Source organism: Penicillium hispanicum, assembly GCF_028827665.1.
Source record: "Penicillium hispanicum strain IBT 35686 chromosome Unknown utg000001l_segment0_segment0, whole genome shotgun sequence".
Taxonomy (NCBI): Eukaryota; Fungi; Ascomycota; class Eurotiomycetes; order Eurotiales; family Aspergillaceae; genus Penicillium; species Penicillium hispanicum.
This window is the reverse complement of record NW_026623193.1, coordinates 2,714,186-2,730,703: the sequence shown is the minus strand read 5'-3', so window position 1 is coordinate 2,730,703 and position 16,518 is coordinate 2,714,186. Positions and strand designations below refer to the sequence as shown.

Here is a 16,518-nt window from a genome sequence, read left to right as displayed (position 1 = left end):
GGCCAGTTGGCGATAAGACGATAAGACGTGGGGAGAGAGCGGGGGAACCCGCGCCGCTATAAAGATCCACGACGCGCAGATCGCCGTGTTGCATCTTGCTATCCACACCTCGTCCTCCATTCCAGCATGCCTTCAGATACGATCAAACTCGCCGACTACTTGTTCGCCCGGCTGCGCCAGCTGGGCGTGAACTCCATGTTTGGCGTACCGGGCGATTATAACCTGCGTCTGTTGGACTTTGTGACCCCTTCTGGGCTACACTGGGTGGGCAACTGCAACGAGCTCAACGCCGCCTATGCTGCTGATGGCTACGCCCGCATCAATGGTCTATCGGCAATCGTTACGACCTACGGAGTTGGAGAGCTGTCAGCCGCCAACGGCATCGCAGGCGCCTATGCGGAGAGATCGCCTATTGTTCACATTGTCGGCACTCCGCCACGACCACTGCAGAGCTCACGGGCGTTTATGCATCACACCTTCTCTGATGGAGACTACCGTCGGTTTGGTGCGATGGCGACTCACATCACCGCCGCTCAGGCAAGCTTGGTGGACTCAGTGACAGCACCGGAGAGGATCGACTGGATCTTGCAGCAGGCACTCATCCACAGCCGGCCCGTATACCTCGAATTGCCCGACGATATGCCCGACGTTCTTGTCTCGGCAGCAAACCTCAAGACTCCCATCCGCGTTCCCGAAGTACCCAGCACTGCTGAGGAAACCAAAGTAGTGGAGCGCATTCTGGAACGGGTGTATAGCGCCCAGCGTCCAGTAATTTGCGTGGACGGCGAAAGCAGAGCGCTCCGAATCCTAGATCAAATCGACACCCTCATCAAAGCAACAAACTGGCCCACTTGGGTAACTATATTCGGCAAAGGCCTAGTCAACGAATCCTACCCAAATGTCTACGGGCTGTACTCTGCAGCATTCGGAGACAAGCCAGCCCAAAAATACTTCGAATCCGCCGATCTCATTTTGACATTCGGCCCACACTATAGCGATACCAATAGCTATTTCTCTACAGCCATTCCTAAACCCTCGGCCGCCATCACATTCCACGACAGCACCATCCAGATCGAGAATGATGTCTACCGAGACATGTCCGCCCACAACGTCCTCGCATCAGTCCTCAAGACGCTCGATGCCAGCCGCGTCGTTCAGACCGTCGGACCTCCCAAGCCCGTAATCACGCTCGACGACATCAAGAGCACCGACATCGTCGCCCAGAAGAACTTCTTCCGCCTCGTGAACCCGCTCTTCCGCGAGGGTGACATAGTCCTTGCGGAAACCGGCACAGCCGCCTATGGCGGCCGCAACTTCAAACTCCCCGCGGATGCCCGGTTCTTCAGCGCCGTGACCTGGCTGTCGATTGGGTTCATGCTCCCGGCCACGCTCGGCGCAGCGCTGGCAAAGCGAGAGCTGAACGAAGCCACGGGTGCGCGCAACCAGACTGTGCTCATCATTGGAGATGGGAGTTTGCAGATGACGGCTCAGGAGATCAGCGTCATGATCAAGAAGAATCTGGATATCTTGATCATCATTATCAACAACGAGGGGTACACCATTGAGCGGGTGATTCATGGCCGGAAGCAGGCGTACAACGATGTGCCGTTCTGGCGGCACACGCAGGCGCTGAGCTACTTCGGTGCAGATGAGGAGCATGTCGCGAATAGCACGTTCACGGCACGGACTGCTGGTGAGCTTCAAGAGGTGCTTAAGAATGAGCAGGTACATAGCGGCAAGGGAGTGCGGCTGGTCGAGGTGTTCATGGAGAGAGAGGATGTAGAAGGGCCACTCCTATGGGTGTTGAACAAGCAGATTGTGGAAGAGCAGCAAGGGAAATGGGACTGAACTACCCATGGGCGAAGAATCGATTTAGACAAGATATAGCCCGGATCTCTTTTTAGAATGAGATCCATTGTGCATCGGATAGCTAGAAACATTTCGAATATGAGATAACCTTGGTCATCGATTCGGTGTCTCACTAAGATTAATACCATGGCATGTGTTGCATCTCGCTCCAATACAAAACGAAATTTCAGGAAGACAACCGGCCCAGAAAATATCAAGGCTCGGTGAACGCCGGTACCTTATGCTCCAATCCCGCGATGCACACAGTGCAGTGAAGTAGAATAAACGAACAAGAGATGAAACAGCCAATCAACACAATTATTAGACACTTCCCTCCTTTCAGGGGCCATCGAACGTCTATATTCGATCCAAATGTATTTTTTTGAGAACAGGAATTTTTCATGTTCCTGCTTTGGGGTGAGCTCAGGGCTGTGTTAGAAATCAGAGATTGTACCCCTTATTTCCGGAAACTTTCGACACCCAGCGCGGGTGTTTCCACTGTGCGATCAGATGGAACACCCTCATCGCGTCGGCGTGCAAAGAAACTGTCACATTCGGAAACTATATGTGCCCACTCTGCCAAGGCACGGCCTGCATATTTGCTAGGCACGACGTGGTCATAGGCAGGTTGCGAAGGGAGCTCGGGGAGGGGCGAGTTTTTGGTAGTTGGTGGCCTTGGTCTGCTTTCAGGGGCTGATTCTGAAGGTGGTTCATTATGGTCTGCTGGTTCATCGAGTTGCTTCTCGTCGGTAGTATTTTCCAGGATGGACGCGGTTTCTGATACCGCATCCTGAAAGTCAGAGGACTTGGCGGGAGAACGCCGATGCTGAATATGCAGCTGCGATGCCACGGGGAGGCAGGGAGCGAAAAGTCGCTTGTTCTTGGTGGGCCACTGTGGCCGGTCCATCCACTCCAGGGAGAATTTGAAAAAGAATGGCTGGTGTGTGGGTGTCTTGGGCCGGACGAGATCGTCCGTGCTATTGTTCGGGGTCAGCTCATGCTCATCCATGCACCTGCTATCAGGAGCCAAGGTCAGGTCAACGGTGCCGTTGTCAGACTCATCCGAGCTGCTGCCATCCGCAGATCGATTGCTCGATGAATTGCCAAACATCGCCCGCAGGATACCCCAGCGTTTCTTTGATGACGAAGACGACGAGCCCTCTGAGCCCGTCGAATCTGTCGAGCCGGATCTGCGGTGTGCCATGACCTGGTCAGGCGGGACGGGTGGAACGACGCGGTCAAAAGAGACAAAGAGATTGACTGGAGATAATTGATTATCGCATCGAATAATGATGATCCGCCGCCCGGGTGCTGGCGTGCATGGAGCCGATGACAATGATGCAGTAAGCCCCTCCTCTGCCTTCGACTGGAACCCAATATAGTACTCCCAAACGCGGAGAAGTCGGGCAGAGAGAGTCTCGTATATCATTCTGGGTAGCCGTGTCAGTTGGAGGTATTATTCTCAAGATCCTGTGTCACTCACGAGTCAAGCGCTGATGGGTCACCATTGAACCGACCCACCCTCCAGCAAAGAAGACGGTGGAAATAGGCCCGCACCATGGGGCTCCAGTGATTAAAGTAGTGGAAAAATATGGGCTCGTGCAACAGAAAGTCCAAGCAGAGTCCCGCCTTCCTCTCCTCCATGGCAGTCCAAGTGCCCCAGACACAGTAGATGAAAGAGAAGACCCGAACCTCTGTGAGGGAGTTATGGCTCTGCATCATCTGACGACAGACCTCCAACCAGAAGCCCCAATCAAACAGCTCCGATTCTATGGATTGGGCATAGCGCGTAAGGATCGGAATCACCTCCTCAAGGAAGTCGCACAGTAGGAAGCATGCGTTATGGTCGAAAAGGGAGATTCTCTGCGCGGTGATTTTGAGGATTCCACAAAACATCTCGGCGTAGAGCAGTCGAGAACGATTGGGCTCCGCCGATGAGTCAGAGAGAAAATCCCGTAGTAGAATGATCAGACGATTCTCTGCCATTGACCGATGGCTATTTCTGCCGCCAAGGGGTTGAGAAGAAGCGGAAGAATCGGGCGATTCGATAAAATCGTCGAAAGTAATCGCTGCTGCAGTATGAGGGTTCTCGGGCATCTGCTGTATTGATTGCTTGTAGATTGTGTCCTCAATGGCGACAAGAAGCTGCGCGTGAATCAAGGGCAACCCGGGCGCCAGGATTCGCCTACCTTTCTCCGTTTCAGAAGGCAAATACTCCGCGTAAAGGATGTGGATGTATTTCACAAAAACGTAGAACAGATCCGTGTCTCGCCCACACCAGCGTGCTATCCAGGGGCCATGCCAAGGAATATTGGTGGTATTCAATGGGGCGTCGGGTTTCCGGCGTAGATATCGCAACAAAGGTGCATGCGAGTGGAAGGCTAGGGGTCGAAGAGCCATCGGGAAGCTCAGCGAGAGCTCCTGTGTGTATGTGCGTAGGTTGCTGGCTCGTGGTTGGGCAGACTCGGCCAAAATGCGGCGGAATATAGCAGGGGGGGCATTCCACAGACGGGCCAATATATCCGCCACTCCAGGGCAGAAAAAGAAAGCATATGCCGAAGCTTTTCCACAGAAAGTCACCAAACTGGCAGGCGCGTGTCTCATGGACATCCGCTCCACCACGAAGGCCATCTGGGAGAGGAGATTCTGGACGAAGATGTTGCGAATGTTATGATGGATTGATTCGACCAGAAAATCGGATCCCGATGAACCAGATCCCTCAGACGTTTCTGACACTGAAGTTGAAGCCGCATATTTCAAGGAATCCGCGGGGCCGCCGTTTGGCTGTGCAGTCGGAAATGGGATACGCCATTCTGGACGAGTCATAATGCCCACCACCGCCTCGAGAAATACGGGCCTGTCAGTTCCGGATATTGACTGGTTGTTTTTGCCATTGAGCATCTCAAGCATTCCAATCCACCACTTGTTGAGAATATTGACGCGTCGATCCAAGTCTTCGGGCCTGAGGTTCTTGCACGATGCGTGAAGGTGATGACGACCAAGGAAGGGGAGGAGGGAAGAACGAATGACATTGGCTTTCAAAGCGCTCGATTTGGATTGAAATCTTTCTTCAAGTCAGCAAGATGCATACTGGTCACAGGGTGGTTGCACGTACTTCTGGTAATCCGCCTCCAGACCACGGAATATTCCCCAAAGCTCGTCCTTTTTGCGCGAAGTGTCCGGGTTGCTATTGTGATAAGCTGCTACAGTGGCTGCAGCTCCCTTGGGCATTGGTGGTAGGACCGGAGTGGACACGGAGAGCGATGCTGTGAACTTTTCAAATGATGTTTGGTGGCGGAGGGAATTGGAGGGGCTACTAGGAGAGCCAGGAGAATCTTCGTTCCCCTTTGCTACCACTGCGAGCATTGGGCGCCGCGGCCGTTTGTATAGGATCGTTCGTTTGCGCGAGGGTTGTGCTGAATCGGGGGTGCTCCGTCCTCCCGGCCGGGTTGGGGACTGATCTTCCCCTCTTTGCTTCGTTCTTTTGGCCGAAGGGGATGGAGACCGTGACGAAGACCCCCATGGCTTCCGCGCGAGACTGACAATCCGACCCGACATTGAACGGCCCTTGGACGGCCGGGCCACTGGCTCTGGCGGCCTCGTTTCCGGCACCGTGGCCCCACCATCCTGCGCTTCGGTGTCCTTCAAGTCTTCGGACGACGAAAGTGTGAAGTGTGAGATAGGAGCAAGCGGCCGATTCTTGGAGCGGAGGGAGGTTCGGCGCAGGATGTCCTTGCCAGCAGCCACGCTTTCCTTGGTCGGCGAGTCGGACAGGGTCGGGACTGCATAGTCGGAGAAGGTCCTTCTCAGGTCAGGAGGGTCGGAGCTCGAGGCTGGCTGGCTGGGGAGGTCGGCGTAGCTCGCGGCACGAGCAAGCACATGCCCATCGTCGTTCGTGTAACTGGTCGTTGCTTCGGGGGAGGGCGAAGACATGGTCTTGAGGAAGAGGAGCGGTCAAGGGAGCAACTGTCGACGAGTTGACATTTCCCCAGGGAAGCTACCGCAGAGCGCAAGAATCGGGTCGAAGAAGACCAGCTTCTCCATGCACACCCGGTCAATGATGGTTCGGTTGAGTCCTCAGACGCGCTGCATTGCCAGGGAAAGGGAAACAAGGCACACCGACACCAACACACCAGCCCTCACTTTCTCTTGCTCACTCTCTTCTTTTTTTCTCCGGTGTTATGTGTCCCCACAGAATCCCGGGCGACGGTGCAGAGCCTTGGACGAGTCACACTGCGGGTGAGAGCTTCTCCTTGAACAAAACGCGCGCATCAATTGAAGCTAGCGGGAGTCGGTGACGGATGGTTCGATCGATCGTCCATGCAGCTGCAAAGCTACTTCGAAGGGCGCCAGGTCAATGGAGCAACGGGATCGACGGCAGGAATCCCTCGCAACGGGCGTTCGGGGAGAACAAGGGTCGCGTCGGGCGGGGGAAGAGCGGAGGTCAGGTTGGACGTGAGGGAGCAAGTGCTTGGGGCGCCGTGCTCCGCAAAGTAGTATGTAATAATGTAATAATGGCTGGACGCAGGGAAGGGATAGGCGACTCTCTACGAGGCCAAGGGCTCCACAGTCGAGGATCAGTGAAGTTGGTTGAAGGGGAGCCAGAGCAAGAAGCGAGAGAATGCAGCAATAGGAGGAGGGGGGAAGAGAGGAAACGAAGCAAAGAAAAAACAGCTGAAGAATAACAAGTCAGGAATTTTCCCTCTTGCACTTCTATATTATGCGCATCCAACTGAATCACCCATCCACCACGCACACTAAAATGGTGAGACACGCTGGCCAACCTGCTCCACTCCCCAAATCCACGGCTCCTCGCGCACCAGCTGTAGCGATCATTCGCGCATCATCCTGGAGAGGCTGAGTGGCCCGTACCACCGTGTCCCTCGGCGATGAGTTGCATGAACGCGTTGGAGTCGCAATGCCCCCCGGTCTTTCCACCCTCGGCCCCGATTGCAAGCCTGCACCTCTACACCAATCGCATCCCCTCCGGAAGATTATCGAATTCACCGAGGCGCGAAACCCTCTAGGAACACAATGATATTGAGTTCGTGCACTGGAAAGGGTGACACCATCTAGTTCCACCTTTGCGCCTATGGGGACCGCGGGTACCGCCCTTCCTCACTGTCGGTGGGTATAAGGTGTGTACCTGTCGACATCCACAGATAGGACACGTCAGGCGCTTGACCGAGGGCTTAGGTGGTACTTGGGTACATTCCCAGTACTGCATCGCATGGAATGTCGCCCATCGACTAATGACACCATCGTCAGCCCTACTTCCAGCTAGCCTAGTCCCTGCAGTGACCACAGAGGTGGCGGGAATGGTAACAATCCACCCACAAAAGACGTGCAACTGGTGCTGCCTCCACATTCCTCCCAAAAGGGCACAAAGGGCAACTGTTGCGTCCCATCCGGTGTTTACTTGCGGTGTTGACTGTCATCGCTCGGTTGCACACCATCCAGCCGCGATCTTGATCTCGTCTCGATCGAATAGGTGTCGCAGGCCCGATATGGGGTAATGCATGTCAATCGGGACGGTCCCGAGTCCCGCCTCCAACGATCGCAATCCGCTCTGCAGGGGTTCTCACCCTCCCCTCCCAAGTCTATATAGCCAGGGAATCGTCATGGATGGGCCATGCATGGGTGTAGATTTTATATTTTCTCCCCCTTCTCTATGGGTTTGGCACTGCAGCCACGGTGTGTCCACAACATCCACACCGGGACTCGCGCGCCCATTACTGCAAGCCCCTGGCGACCAATGGTTCTCCGGTTGACCTCGCCCTGCTGCCGACCATCAGGCAATGACCCTGCTTGTGGAGGAAGTATGGAATGTTTTACATATGCGCATGACGCGGCTGCACGAACTTCGATAGTGTTTGTATGTAAATGAGCTGTCGGCCATGGGAATTCCCGAACATTTAAGAAAAAGAAACGAGACAAGAGTGCACACAAATGCTCAAACCAAGCCGAAAACAAGGCCGGGCAGATTCTGCATCAAGGACAACGCCTCGTATTGAAGAATGCACCACCTCACCCGCGTTCAATGCGGGACGTCCAGCCCAAGGCTCCACCTAGTCGAGGCATAGGAGGAGGAAGATGCTTGATAGTGATAGAACTTCTCTCCATCTCTATAGAATGGCAAGATGGCCGAGTTGGTCTAAGGCGTCAGGTTAAGGTCCACCTTAACACCGTTTCCTGATCTACGTAAGTAGGCGTGAGTTCGAGTCTCACTCTTGTCAACTATTTTTTTTTGCATTCGGCCCTTCGTGTTTTTGCTTATCACCTTGTGTTTACTGCCTTTCCTCTTTTTACCTTGGCTCGTTCTTTTGCAAGAGGCTGGTGATCTGTACCTTGTGAAAATGTGTTTTCACCTATACATATAACCCCGTCTAAGATACACACTAGAGTAAGTGGTGAATGATTATATTACTTCTTGATAGGACATACAACAAGTCCTAGTATGAACTAGCGATAGTCAGTCCTCGTAATGCTAAACGTCTCCATACATTGCTCGCGTCGGTATATTTTCATGAGCGTAGACATAGATGTGTTATATTATGTCCAGGTGGACATAGTAACGGCCGGCATCGGAGCGGAGTCTGCAGAGACTCCGCACTATGTATGTGCACAAACGGCCCAAGTATTGCGTCCATTCATCTATGGACCATGGGTTAGTTTTCTACCTCGATTGATAGATACTGCAACCGAATCACACGCAAAGTCTCAATCCGCTACCGCGCTCTATACCGTTCATGTGGGAGTATGATAGACCTCATCAGACACTCAGCGGTATAATTATATCGCTCCAGTACGAGGGAAAAGAGACCCATGTTGAGAACAAAGTGAAAGAGTTCAACGTTTCAAGGTGGTCTAATTTACATGCTTCAGGATGCGAGAGGCAGCCAGCCTAGCAGTGCCACAGGCACACACGGCCAACCCCTCATATTTCCCCAGACCTTGCCAAAAGAGAAAGACGCAATTAGTGGGCAGCGGGAGTCTCCTCCTCGTCCTCCTCGAACCAGCTCTCCTCGACAGGGGCGGCCTCCCCTGCGGCAGCCTGGCCCTCAACCTCGACCTCCTGGCTCTCGTAGGCGGACAGCTCACCGGCAAGGTTGGCCTCCTCGGGCGAAGGAGGAGCCTGAGGAGCGGCGAACTTCTGGACGTGGGCGTCGGCGTCGCTGGGCTTGATGGGGGTGGGCTTGTAGGCGCGCAGCTCGCGGAGGTACAGGTCCTGGACAGGGTCGGCTAAATGGGCAACATCAGTGAGTGATTGCGCGATTGGATGCTAAGCAGCTTCGACAAGGAGGCTGGAAGAAGCTTGAAGTCGATACATACCGCGGCGGACAGCGGAGGTCAGGAAGGTCCGGCGAGCGACAGGGACCTGCTGCCGAGAGGCACGGGAGAGGAGGGAGCGCTAGAGAATCGGGTTAGCCACGCCTCGGAACACACAGTCCGCATCCATCACGCACCGAAGCCCGGAGAGACTGAGACATCATCTTGACAGAGGGTATGGTCGATGAGGGGGGGAGATGAGGGGGTGGTGCTCAGGATGGATCTGATCCGTCGTTCCGTGCAGTCGAGGTTCAAAACGACTTCTGTTCGGAAAGACGGCTTGGCAGCTGAGTAAGTATCCACGTGACCCAAATTCACTTCAGCCGGTGCTCACCATTCACTACGCTTTGTCTCCCCTCATCTCTCCCCCAGCCCTCGATCTCCCCCTCTTCATCCTCAGCTTGTCCCTAGAACTCGACTTTCGACGTTGCTCTTCGCACACTTGCAGCGACCCGTCAGTTTCTGCGACCCTTTTCGTGAGATTCTCTTACGGAGACCTTGACTGGTTCATCGCGGTCGGACAAGCCGAGGCATCGAAGTTTCTGTGTTTCTCTTTCTTTCCCAAGAAAGCGCAGACTTGTGAAGACTCTTCGCATCTGGGGGGTGATCTTGCTGCTCGTGGGCCACAATCCGAAAGGTAAAGGCAGCCTCCAGGACCCTAAAGAAGGTCTGTGGCGTTGCTGGTGATGCAGTGACTCCACGGCGGCTCGTCTTACTTTTCACGTTGGGTGCAACAGAGGCTAACATGACTGCTCGTGTAGTGGCTCGCAATCCAAGGTGATAACTGACCTTGCCTGCCACAACCGCCAAGACGTATTCGCCGCTGTTCCTTCGTTATTATAACCGCAAATACAATATTCCTGTTACGGCTAAGAAGCTCGCAAAAAGAAGCCAGGCACGTTTCGAGGACATCAGAAAAGCGAAGAAAATGGCCACCATGTCACCTGTTCCGAGAGCGGAGGCCGCGGCGGCTCCGTGGAAGAAGAACCTCTCCGCCCACCTTGTCTGCCCTGAGTGCAAGGAGGTGCCTCCCAACCTGGAGTTCCCTGATTCCCATGAGACTGTTTGTGGGTCTTGCGGCCTAGTGCTCGCTGATCGTGAGATTGACTTGCACTCCGAGTGGCGAACTTTCTCGAATGACGACCAGAACAACGATGATCCGTCCCGTGTCGGAGATGCCATGAACCCGCTGCTTAACGGAGCCCAGCTGGAGACCTCTATCGCCAGCGGCGCCTCTGGTCGAGCTCGCGACCTCTATCGTGCCCAGAACAAACAGTCCAGCGAGAAGGCCAACAAGGCACTCCTGGCCGCCTACAAGGAGATCGGTGCTCTTTGCGACGGTTTCAACATTCAGAAGAATGTCGCCGACACTGCCAAGTACCTCTTCAAGATTGTGGATGATGCCAAGGCGTTCAAGGGCAAGTCGCAGGATGTGATCATCGCTGGTTGTATCTTTATTGCATGCCGTCAGTGCAAGGTTCCGCGTACATTCACCGAGATCTTCGCTGTCACCAAGGTTACCCGCAAAGAAATTGGCCGCATCTACAAGGCTCTGGAAAAGTTCTTCACGGCCCAGAACGTCGAGCGAAACAACGCGGTTGTGTCGAGTGGCGGTGTGCCAGACCCCAACGACACCTATACCGCCACTACCTCGACCAAGCCCAGCGATCTGTGCAACCGTTTCTGCAACTTGCTCGATCTACCTTTCCAGGTCACCAGTGTTTCCGTTGCGCTGTCTGACCGTGTCACCACCATGGGTGATCTAGCTGGGCGTTCTCCCCTTTCTATCGTTGCGGCCTGCATCTACATGGCTTCGTACCTCATGGGTCACGGCAAGTCCGCCAAAGAGATCTCCCACGTTGCTCACGTCAGCGATGGAACCATCCGTGGTGCTTACAAGCAGCTCTATGCCGAGCGGGAGCGTCTGATCGACCCGGAGTGGATCAAGAACGGCAAGGGCGACATGGCCAAGCTGCCTGTCAGCTAAACAACCCGTCCGTTAGACTTTCTCGGCTAGCCCGAGGGTCCTTCATATCGAATACAAACTGCTGTGCAACCTTGCGTTGCACCGTCTCGAGCGATCAATGCGTGCACTGTTCTCGCATCTACTGCAATTCTTCCAACCATCTTATCGCGATTTCAATCTCGCAAGTGAACAGGAACAAATTCAGTTGAATCCGCTTTCAGCCCTTCGCATGCACAAAATGGCCTTCCATGCGCATCTTTTCCTACTGACACTACGTCGTAGGACTTTCATCTGTTTGTGCCATCATTTCAAGTCTCATGACCTAGTTGCAATACCCCGGAATTGACTATCGCAATCCCAAAAAAAAAATTTGTTTCATGTTCGCTCTTTTCGAGGACAGATGTTCACGTCAAGACTGATTTTGATTCCTCCCGTTTCTGTATGTCTTATGACATAGGAAGCTACAATGAAGTGAGATTACAAACGGGCATCTCGATCCCAGTAGGCTGTAGACTCATACATCGAACTTGAATTTTCAACCTAGAGAGCATTACATCTGATCTACATCAATGCGGCTATGGATGCTAGGTGTTCAAACCATGTACATCGCCATGTACTGAGACACGGACAAGTCGCAAAACTAAATCTTGCAGGATTGGCAGTCGCGTGTCTCGGACAAATGCCACAGGAATGGATTTACGTTCTGGTAATCAATCACTCATTAAACAAGGGCGCACAGGTATGGCCAGGCTAAGTAGAGCGGGGCCAAATAATTTAAGTCTGGGACTGGGTCGGATCATGGCACACCCGTCCGTATTTCCGATATGGAGGTCATCAACAGTAAAAGCAAATCAAGAAGACAAGGGGTGGAATGGAAAGATAACAGAGAGAGAGAGACGATGTGAGAATTGCCCTATTCCACCGGATGGATTTCGCCATCCGATGCCCGCTTGCCGTCAGCTGAAGCAGCCATGTTCTCTAGAGTATCGTCCAGTGTAGTGGGAGGGGTTGCTTCAGATAGGGTCCGGGCGGCCTCGGTTGCTTGAACTGGGGACTGTTCTGTCTCCTCTTCTTTGGAAGGGAGATCGACACCAGAAGCTGGAAGCTCGGTTGAGGTTTGACTCTCAATTGCTTCGGTCACAGGCGTAGTGGATGTAGCCGGCGAGGTTACCTCTGGGGCAGCAGCTGATTCTGGAGTTGGGTCGACAGGCTCACCAGCGACGTTCTTAGCTATCTCAGGGGCCATGGGAGTCTCAATAGCGGTGGCTGAGGGTTGAGCGTCCTTGTTTTCACTTCCGACCACCAGATTGCCGTCTTCACCGACTTGCCAGACATTCCACGATTCTGTGATCTTGATCTCCGGAATCGTGGGGAGCTTAGCATTAGCGTTCTCCGCGGCGGGCTTCCTCCGGGCTGGGCCTCGGGCTCTGCCCTTGCGAGCATCACTGAGTGGCTGCTTTTCAGCCGCTGGCTCAGGCTCCTTCTCCTGGGGCTTCGGCTGTTGAGGACCCAGCTGGAGACGGGAGTTCAGGTCTGTGAGGAAGCCTGCCTTCAGAGCCGCGATTTTGCTGCCACCAGGACGAGCTGGGATCGCAGGCTTCGCCTTGGGCACTGCTGGGCCTTCCGCTGTTTGACCGACACTTGGGACTTTGTCCGCTGAAGTCTGCGAGCTAGGCTTACTAGGTCGAGTTGGGATTTGAGGCTTAGGTCTGTCTGGAATGACTGGTGGTTGACGTTTCTCCGTTGGTGATGTTGTCTGGGGTTGTTTTTGCGGGCGCGGGGGGATGCTAGGCTTGGAGGAAGCGTCTGGGCTCTTGATTTCGTCTGCCACGGGCTCCACAACAGTCACCAACTGCTGGCTGTCAGGAGCATCTTCCCAAACATCTTGACTAGGGAAGCGCTGCTTGAAGGTATCAGGCCGCGTGGGAGCCTTCTCCTTATCGCGCGCACCCTCTCCTTCGAGAATATGGCTTGCAACCTGATGCGAGTCAAGCTTGGAGGCTTGCTTTCGTCGTGCAGCCTCTTTTTCTGGGGTCTCGAAGATCTCGGACGAGTCACGCTTTGGAATATCGGGGGTGGTCACAGTCGCGTAGTGCTGCAGACTGTTCGGGGTATCTTCCCAGATATCTTCACTCGGGAATCTGTGTCTGAGCGTGTCTGGGCGCTTCTTGAAACGATCTGCGGACGACACAGGGCCTTCCTTCTTCGACTCGTCGTCGGGAAATAGCGGTTCGTATTCCTCGACATCCTCTAGAGGAGTATGTGTGTCCTCATGCAATTCACGCGAGTCAAAACGAGACAGCATAGGCTGACCTTGAGCACTGGCTGATCGACTATGGGAACGACTATGCGAGACGCTTGGCGTCCGGCTTCGGAAGTCCTCATCGATACTTGCTCGGTGTTCAAAAGTGGGCGAGACTGCAGGGTGCAAGTACGCCGATTCTGGGCGAACTTCATCGGCAGCCAGAATGGGCTCCTCCTCTTCGTATGATTCCTCCACTTCGGGAGTTTGCTCCTCAAGTGCGGGAGTAGGAGCAAAACCATCAGGATGATGGAGAGGGTGAATTGGATCATCAACGTGAATCACCTCACCATCCGCATGGTGTCCTTGAGAGCTAGTTCTGCGTAGCAGAGAGCGCCGGGACTCTTTAGGCTCAGTCTCTGAGGCTGGGAAACTCATCTGTCGGAGTGGAGATTCGACAGCTGGCTGGCTCTCGAATCGGGCATCAGGTGGTGGAGACACCATGCGCTGCGTATATTCGTCCGAGGCGAGATAGCCAACCTCTTCCTCCGGCGTGCCCACGACGTTTGGAGAAGTACCTAATGACGAGGTTAGATCCCCGTGTTTCAACAACTACAAGAATACTCACCCAGGCCAGAGCCACGAGAGGCCGAACTTTGAACGATCTTGTTGAGATCGTCACTGCTCAACGCCCAATCGGGGCGTGGGGTGCCCACGCCAGGACCATACTGTCCTTCTTCCTTGACGTATTCGTCGGGGTGTTTGTCGTACCAGGCCTTCTCAAACTTGTCGGGGTGCTGCACACCGTGTCCGTGCAGGCCATAACTACCAGGAGGCAGAGACGAGTCTCGAGCACTACGAGTACGATGGTGGTTGCGACCTTGCCGCTGGGAGCCTTGGTCAAGGTAAGGACTGGGGGACGGCGCCTGGACGTCACCCGCATTGGGGTACATGGGAACTCGGAAGCCATGTTCCTCTCCGAGCTGCGCGGAAAGCCGACGGTCAGAGGAGGCGGTCGATGACTCGGCCCGCGAGCCACTCGCCCCGGAGTGCAGCGAGCGACTAGCACGCTCCGGGTCCTCGTGCGTCGGGGAGCTTTGCCGGCCCAGTCCCGCAGCAGCGGCCTGGCGGGAATCCGTGCGGGTAACCGCCTGCACTTTGGCCTTAGCACTTGATGTCGGCAAGGAGGGTCTCGGTGCATGAATCTTAAGGTCACTGCTAACGTTGCGAGTCTCTGCTGGTGCCGTGTGGTGGCTGTCGGACACGTTTCCCACGTCGAGATCAGCATATTCAATCCCTTCCTCTCCCAGGGACGGTATTGTTACGCTCGGAGGACGTTGAGGGATATCGTTAGAGGTGGTGCGGCTCAGGCTCGGGCCGCTCCACTCGTTCAGAGGGGACGGCGCATAGCTGTCACGCATTGGGGACACTGATCTATCCAGACGGCGGTTCGACGGGCGTGGTGGGATTCTGGGCGTGTCTATAGAGGACGCCGGAGGTTGTGGCGATCGAGCCGGTCGAGGAGGGATGACCGGGGCAGCTTGGGTGGACATGATGAAAATCGTTTGGAAGCTGCCGGATTTCAATATCAGCTTGGGCCCAACAATTCTAGCCTGAAAGCCACGTGTTGAGTAACAGCTTGGGCCTCTCTGTGTGTGTGGGTGCGGCCAAGCAAACTAGTTGCAGCGTGCGCTTGAGACGGAGGATTTCTTGGGGAAGGATGACTCGCAGGGATGCAAGGCAAGATCCCCAGAACTGCTGATAGCCAAGGGGAGGGGGGCCACGACTGATAAGCAGGTGCGGGATGATTTGCTTACCCAGCTTGATAGGCCTGATACCGAAGTCTGGAAACCAATTGATGAGAATCAATTCGCCAAAAGGGTCAATAAGTAAAAGGGGCGGTCAAGGAGGAAGGAGGAGGAGCAGAGATTGAAGCCATCGAGCAACGAGGATGATGTATGCAGTCACTGCGACCCACCGGGCGCGTGACGTGCTCTGACCGCATCCAGACCCGGTAAATCCCAGATTACGCTGGTATTACTGTACGGTTACCCCCGGGCGGCTTAATGGAACGCTGCTCTTTGCTCTTTGCTGCGGCTGGCCGGTATCATCCTCTACAGCTTCTTGTCCAACATACTACAGTCTCATGGCCGAGCGATTTATTCTGTCCTCTGGCCTCCGCTTTTCTCTCTCTTCAGAAATGCAGGTTTTGCGGCATTTTTGAGCAAATGCCTCATATGTATATGTCGGCGCCAAGTGGAGTAATCGAGATCGTTTGGTTGGGGGGCAGGCCATACCTGCACTATTTCATGCTCATCGTCTCTCCTAGTCTCTCATGGGAATCTATGGTGACCTATAAGAGTTCCATAGGATGGATCATCCCTGTGGCCAGACCATGGGCCCAAACTATATTAATAGCACTGGTATCGTAGCTTTGTTCTCAGTGGCTGTGCGAGGCGCTTGCTGTATCTCTTTCCGATAAGGAGCAGAACCTGTGTCCGGCCCCGATTATTTCTCGGCATTGCAATTGGCCGCGGCGGCCGAGGCGGTGAGCCAAGCAATGATTCTCCGCATTGCATCATCCAGCATCTTTCCCCCTCCTAACCCCTCCTTCCCCGTGGCCCAGGGAGGTGAGGACAAGAATGGTATAGATGGTGGCTTGAAAGCCAGTCTCAAAGTCCAGGCCACTCGTAGGGGAGGATATAATGTTGGGAGCACACGAGCATTGTCGCTCCGGGGTGATCCACTGCCAGCCGATCCTAACCTTACAGAAACTGGGTGTATGACGCGGGCCCTTCTGGCTTTTCCTGTTATTCTGACGTGGTTCCTGGATTGCATAACACGGATGAAAGGCCAAGACACAGCTTCAAGCTGATGGGGGGAGAGGTGTTCCCTGTTGGTTTTCGTGCGCCATGATCACAGTCCTTGTGCATAATTGCGGGGTGTCGATCCGTGGGATCTAAATCAACATAAACAGTAGGAAAATCAATACGGAGGGGCTATCGGACTTCCGGGGGGAGGAGGGCGGAGGTTATGCAGGTGTCTAGGTGTCCAGGTGACGTTACCCTCGGCCTGGAATGGGTCTTGAATGATCCATACCGCCTGAGCTGTTACTACATAGAGAGAAAGTATA

At 54.4% G+C, this 16,518-nt stretch overlaps 5 protein-coding genes across 5 annotated transcripts; 2 read left to right on the top strand and 3 right to left on the bottom strand.

Moving 5' to 3' along the window:
* Nucleotides 1-126: 126 nt before the first annotated feature.
* On the top strand, nt 127-1,848 carry N7459_001043 (alpha-keto acid decarboxylase family protein; the record flags this gene model as incomplete). Its single annotated transcript, XM_056940228.1, has 1 exon — nt 127-1,848. One exon carries the CDS (start codon nt 127-129, stop codon nt 1,846-1,848), a length of 1,722 nt encoding a protein of 573 aa, XP_056804508.1.
* A 457-nt stretch (nt 1,849-2,305) lies between these two features.
* Nucleotides 2,306-5,781, bottom strand: N7459_001042 (DUF1765 domain-containing protein; the record flags this gene model as incomplete). Its single annotated transcript, XM_056940227.1, has 3 exons — nt 2,306-3,278; nt 3,332-4,912; nt 4,964-5,781. 3 exons carry the CDS (start codon nt 5,779-5,781, stop codon nt 2,306-2,308), a joined length of 3,372 nt encoding a protein of 1,123 aa, XP_056804507.1.
* Nucleotides 5,782-8,824: 3,043 nt separating this feature from the next.
* On the bottom strand, nt 8,825-9,341 carry N7459_001041 (ATP synthase subunit H; the record flags this gene model as incomplete). The annotated part of the gene is made up of 3 exons (XM_056940226.1): nt 8,825-9,090; nt 9,181-9,259; nt 9,315-9,341. The coding sequence occupies 3 exons, from the start codon at nt 9,339-9,341 to the stop codon at nt 8,825-8,827; spliced, it is 372 nt and encodes a 123-aa protein (XP_056804506.1).
* Nucleotides 9,342-10,114: 773 nt separating this feature from the next.
* N7459_001040 (transcription factor SUA7) lies at nt 10,115-11,164 on the top strand (the record flags this gene model as incomplete). The annotated part of the gene is made up of 1 exon (XM_056940225.1): nt 10,115-11,164. One exon carries the CDS (start codon nt 10,115-10,117, stop codon nt 11,162-11,164), a length of 1,050 nt encoding a protein of 349 aa, XP_056804505.1.
* An 892-nt stretch (nt 11,165-12,056) lies between these two features.
* N7459_001039 (Aim21 family protein) lies at nt 12,057-14,938 on the bottom strand (the record flags this gene model as incomplete). The annotated part of the gene is made up of 2 exons (XM_056940224.1): nt 12,057-13,963; nt 14,014-14,938. 2 exons carry the CDS (start codon nt 14,936-14,938, stop codon nt 12,057-12,059), a joined length of 2,832 nt encoding a protein of 943 aa, XP_056804504.1.
* Nucleotides 14,939-16,518: the final 1,580 nt, after the last annotated feature.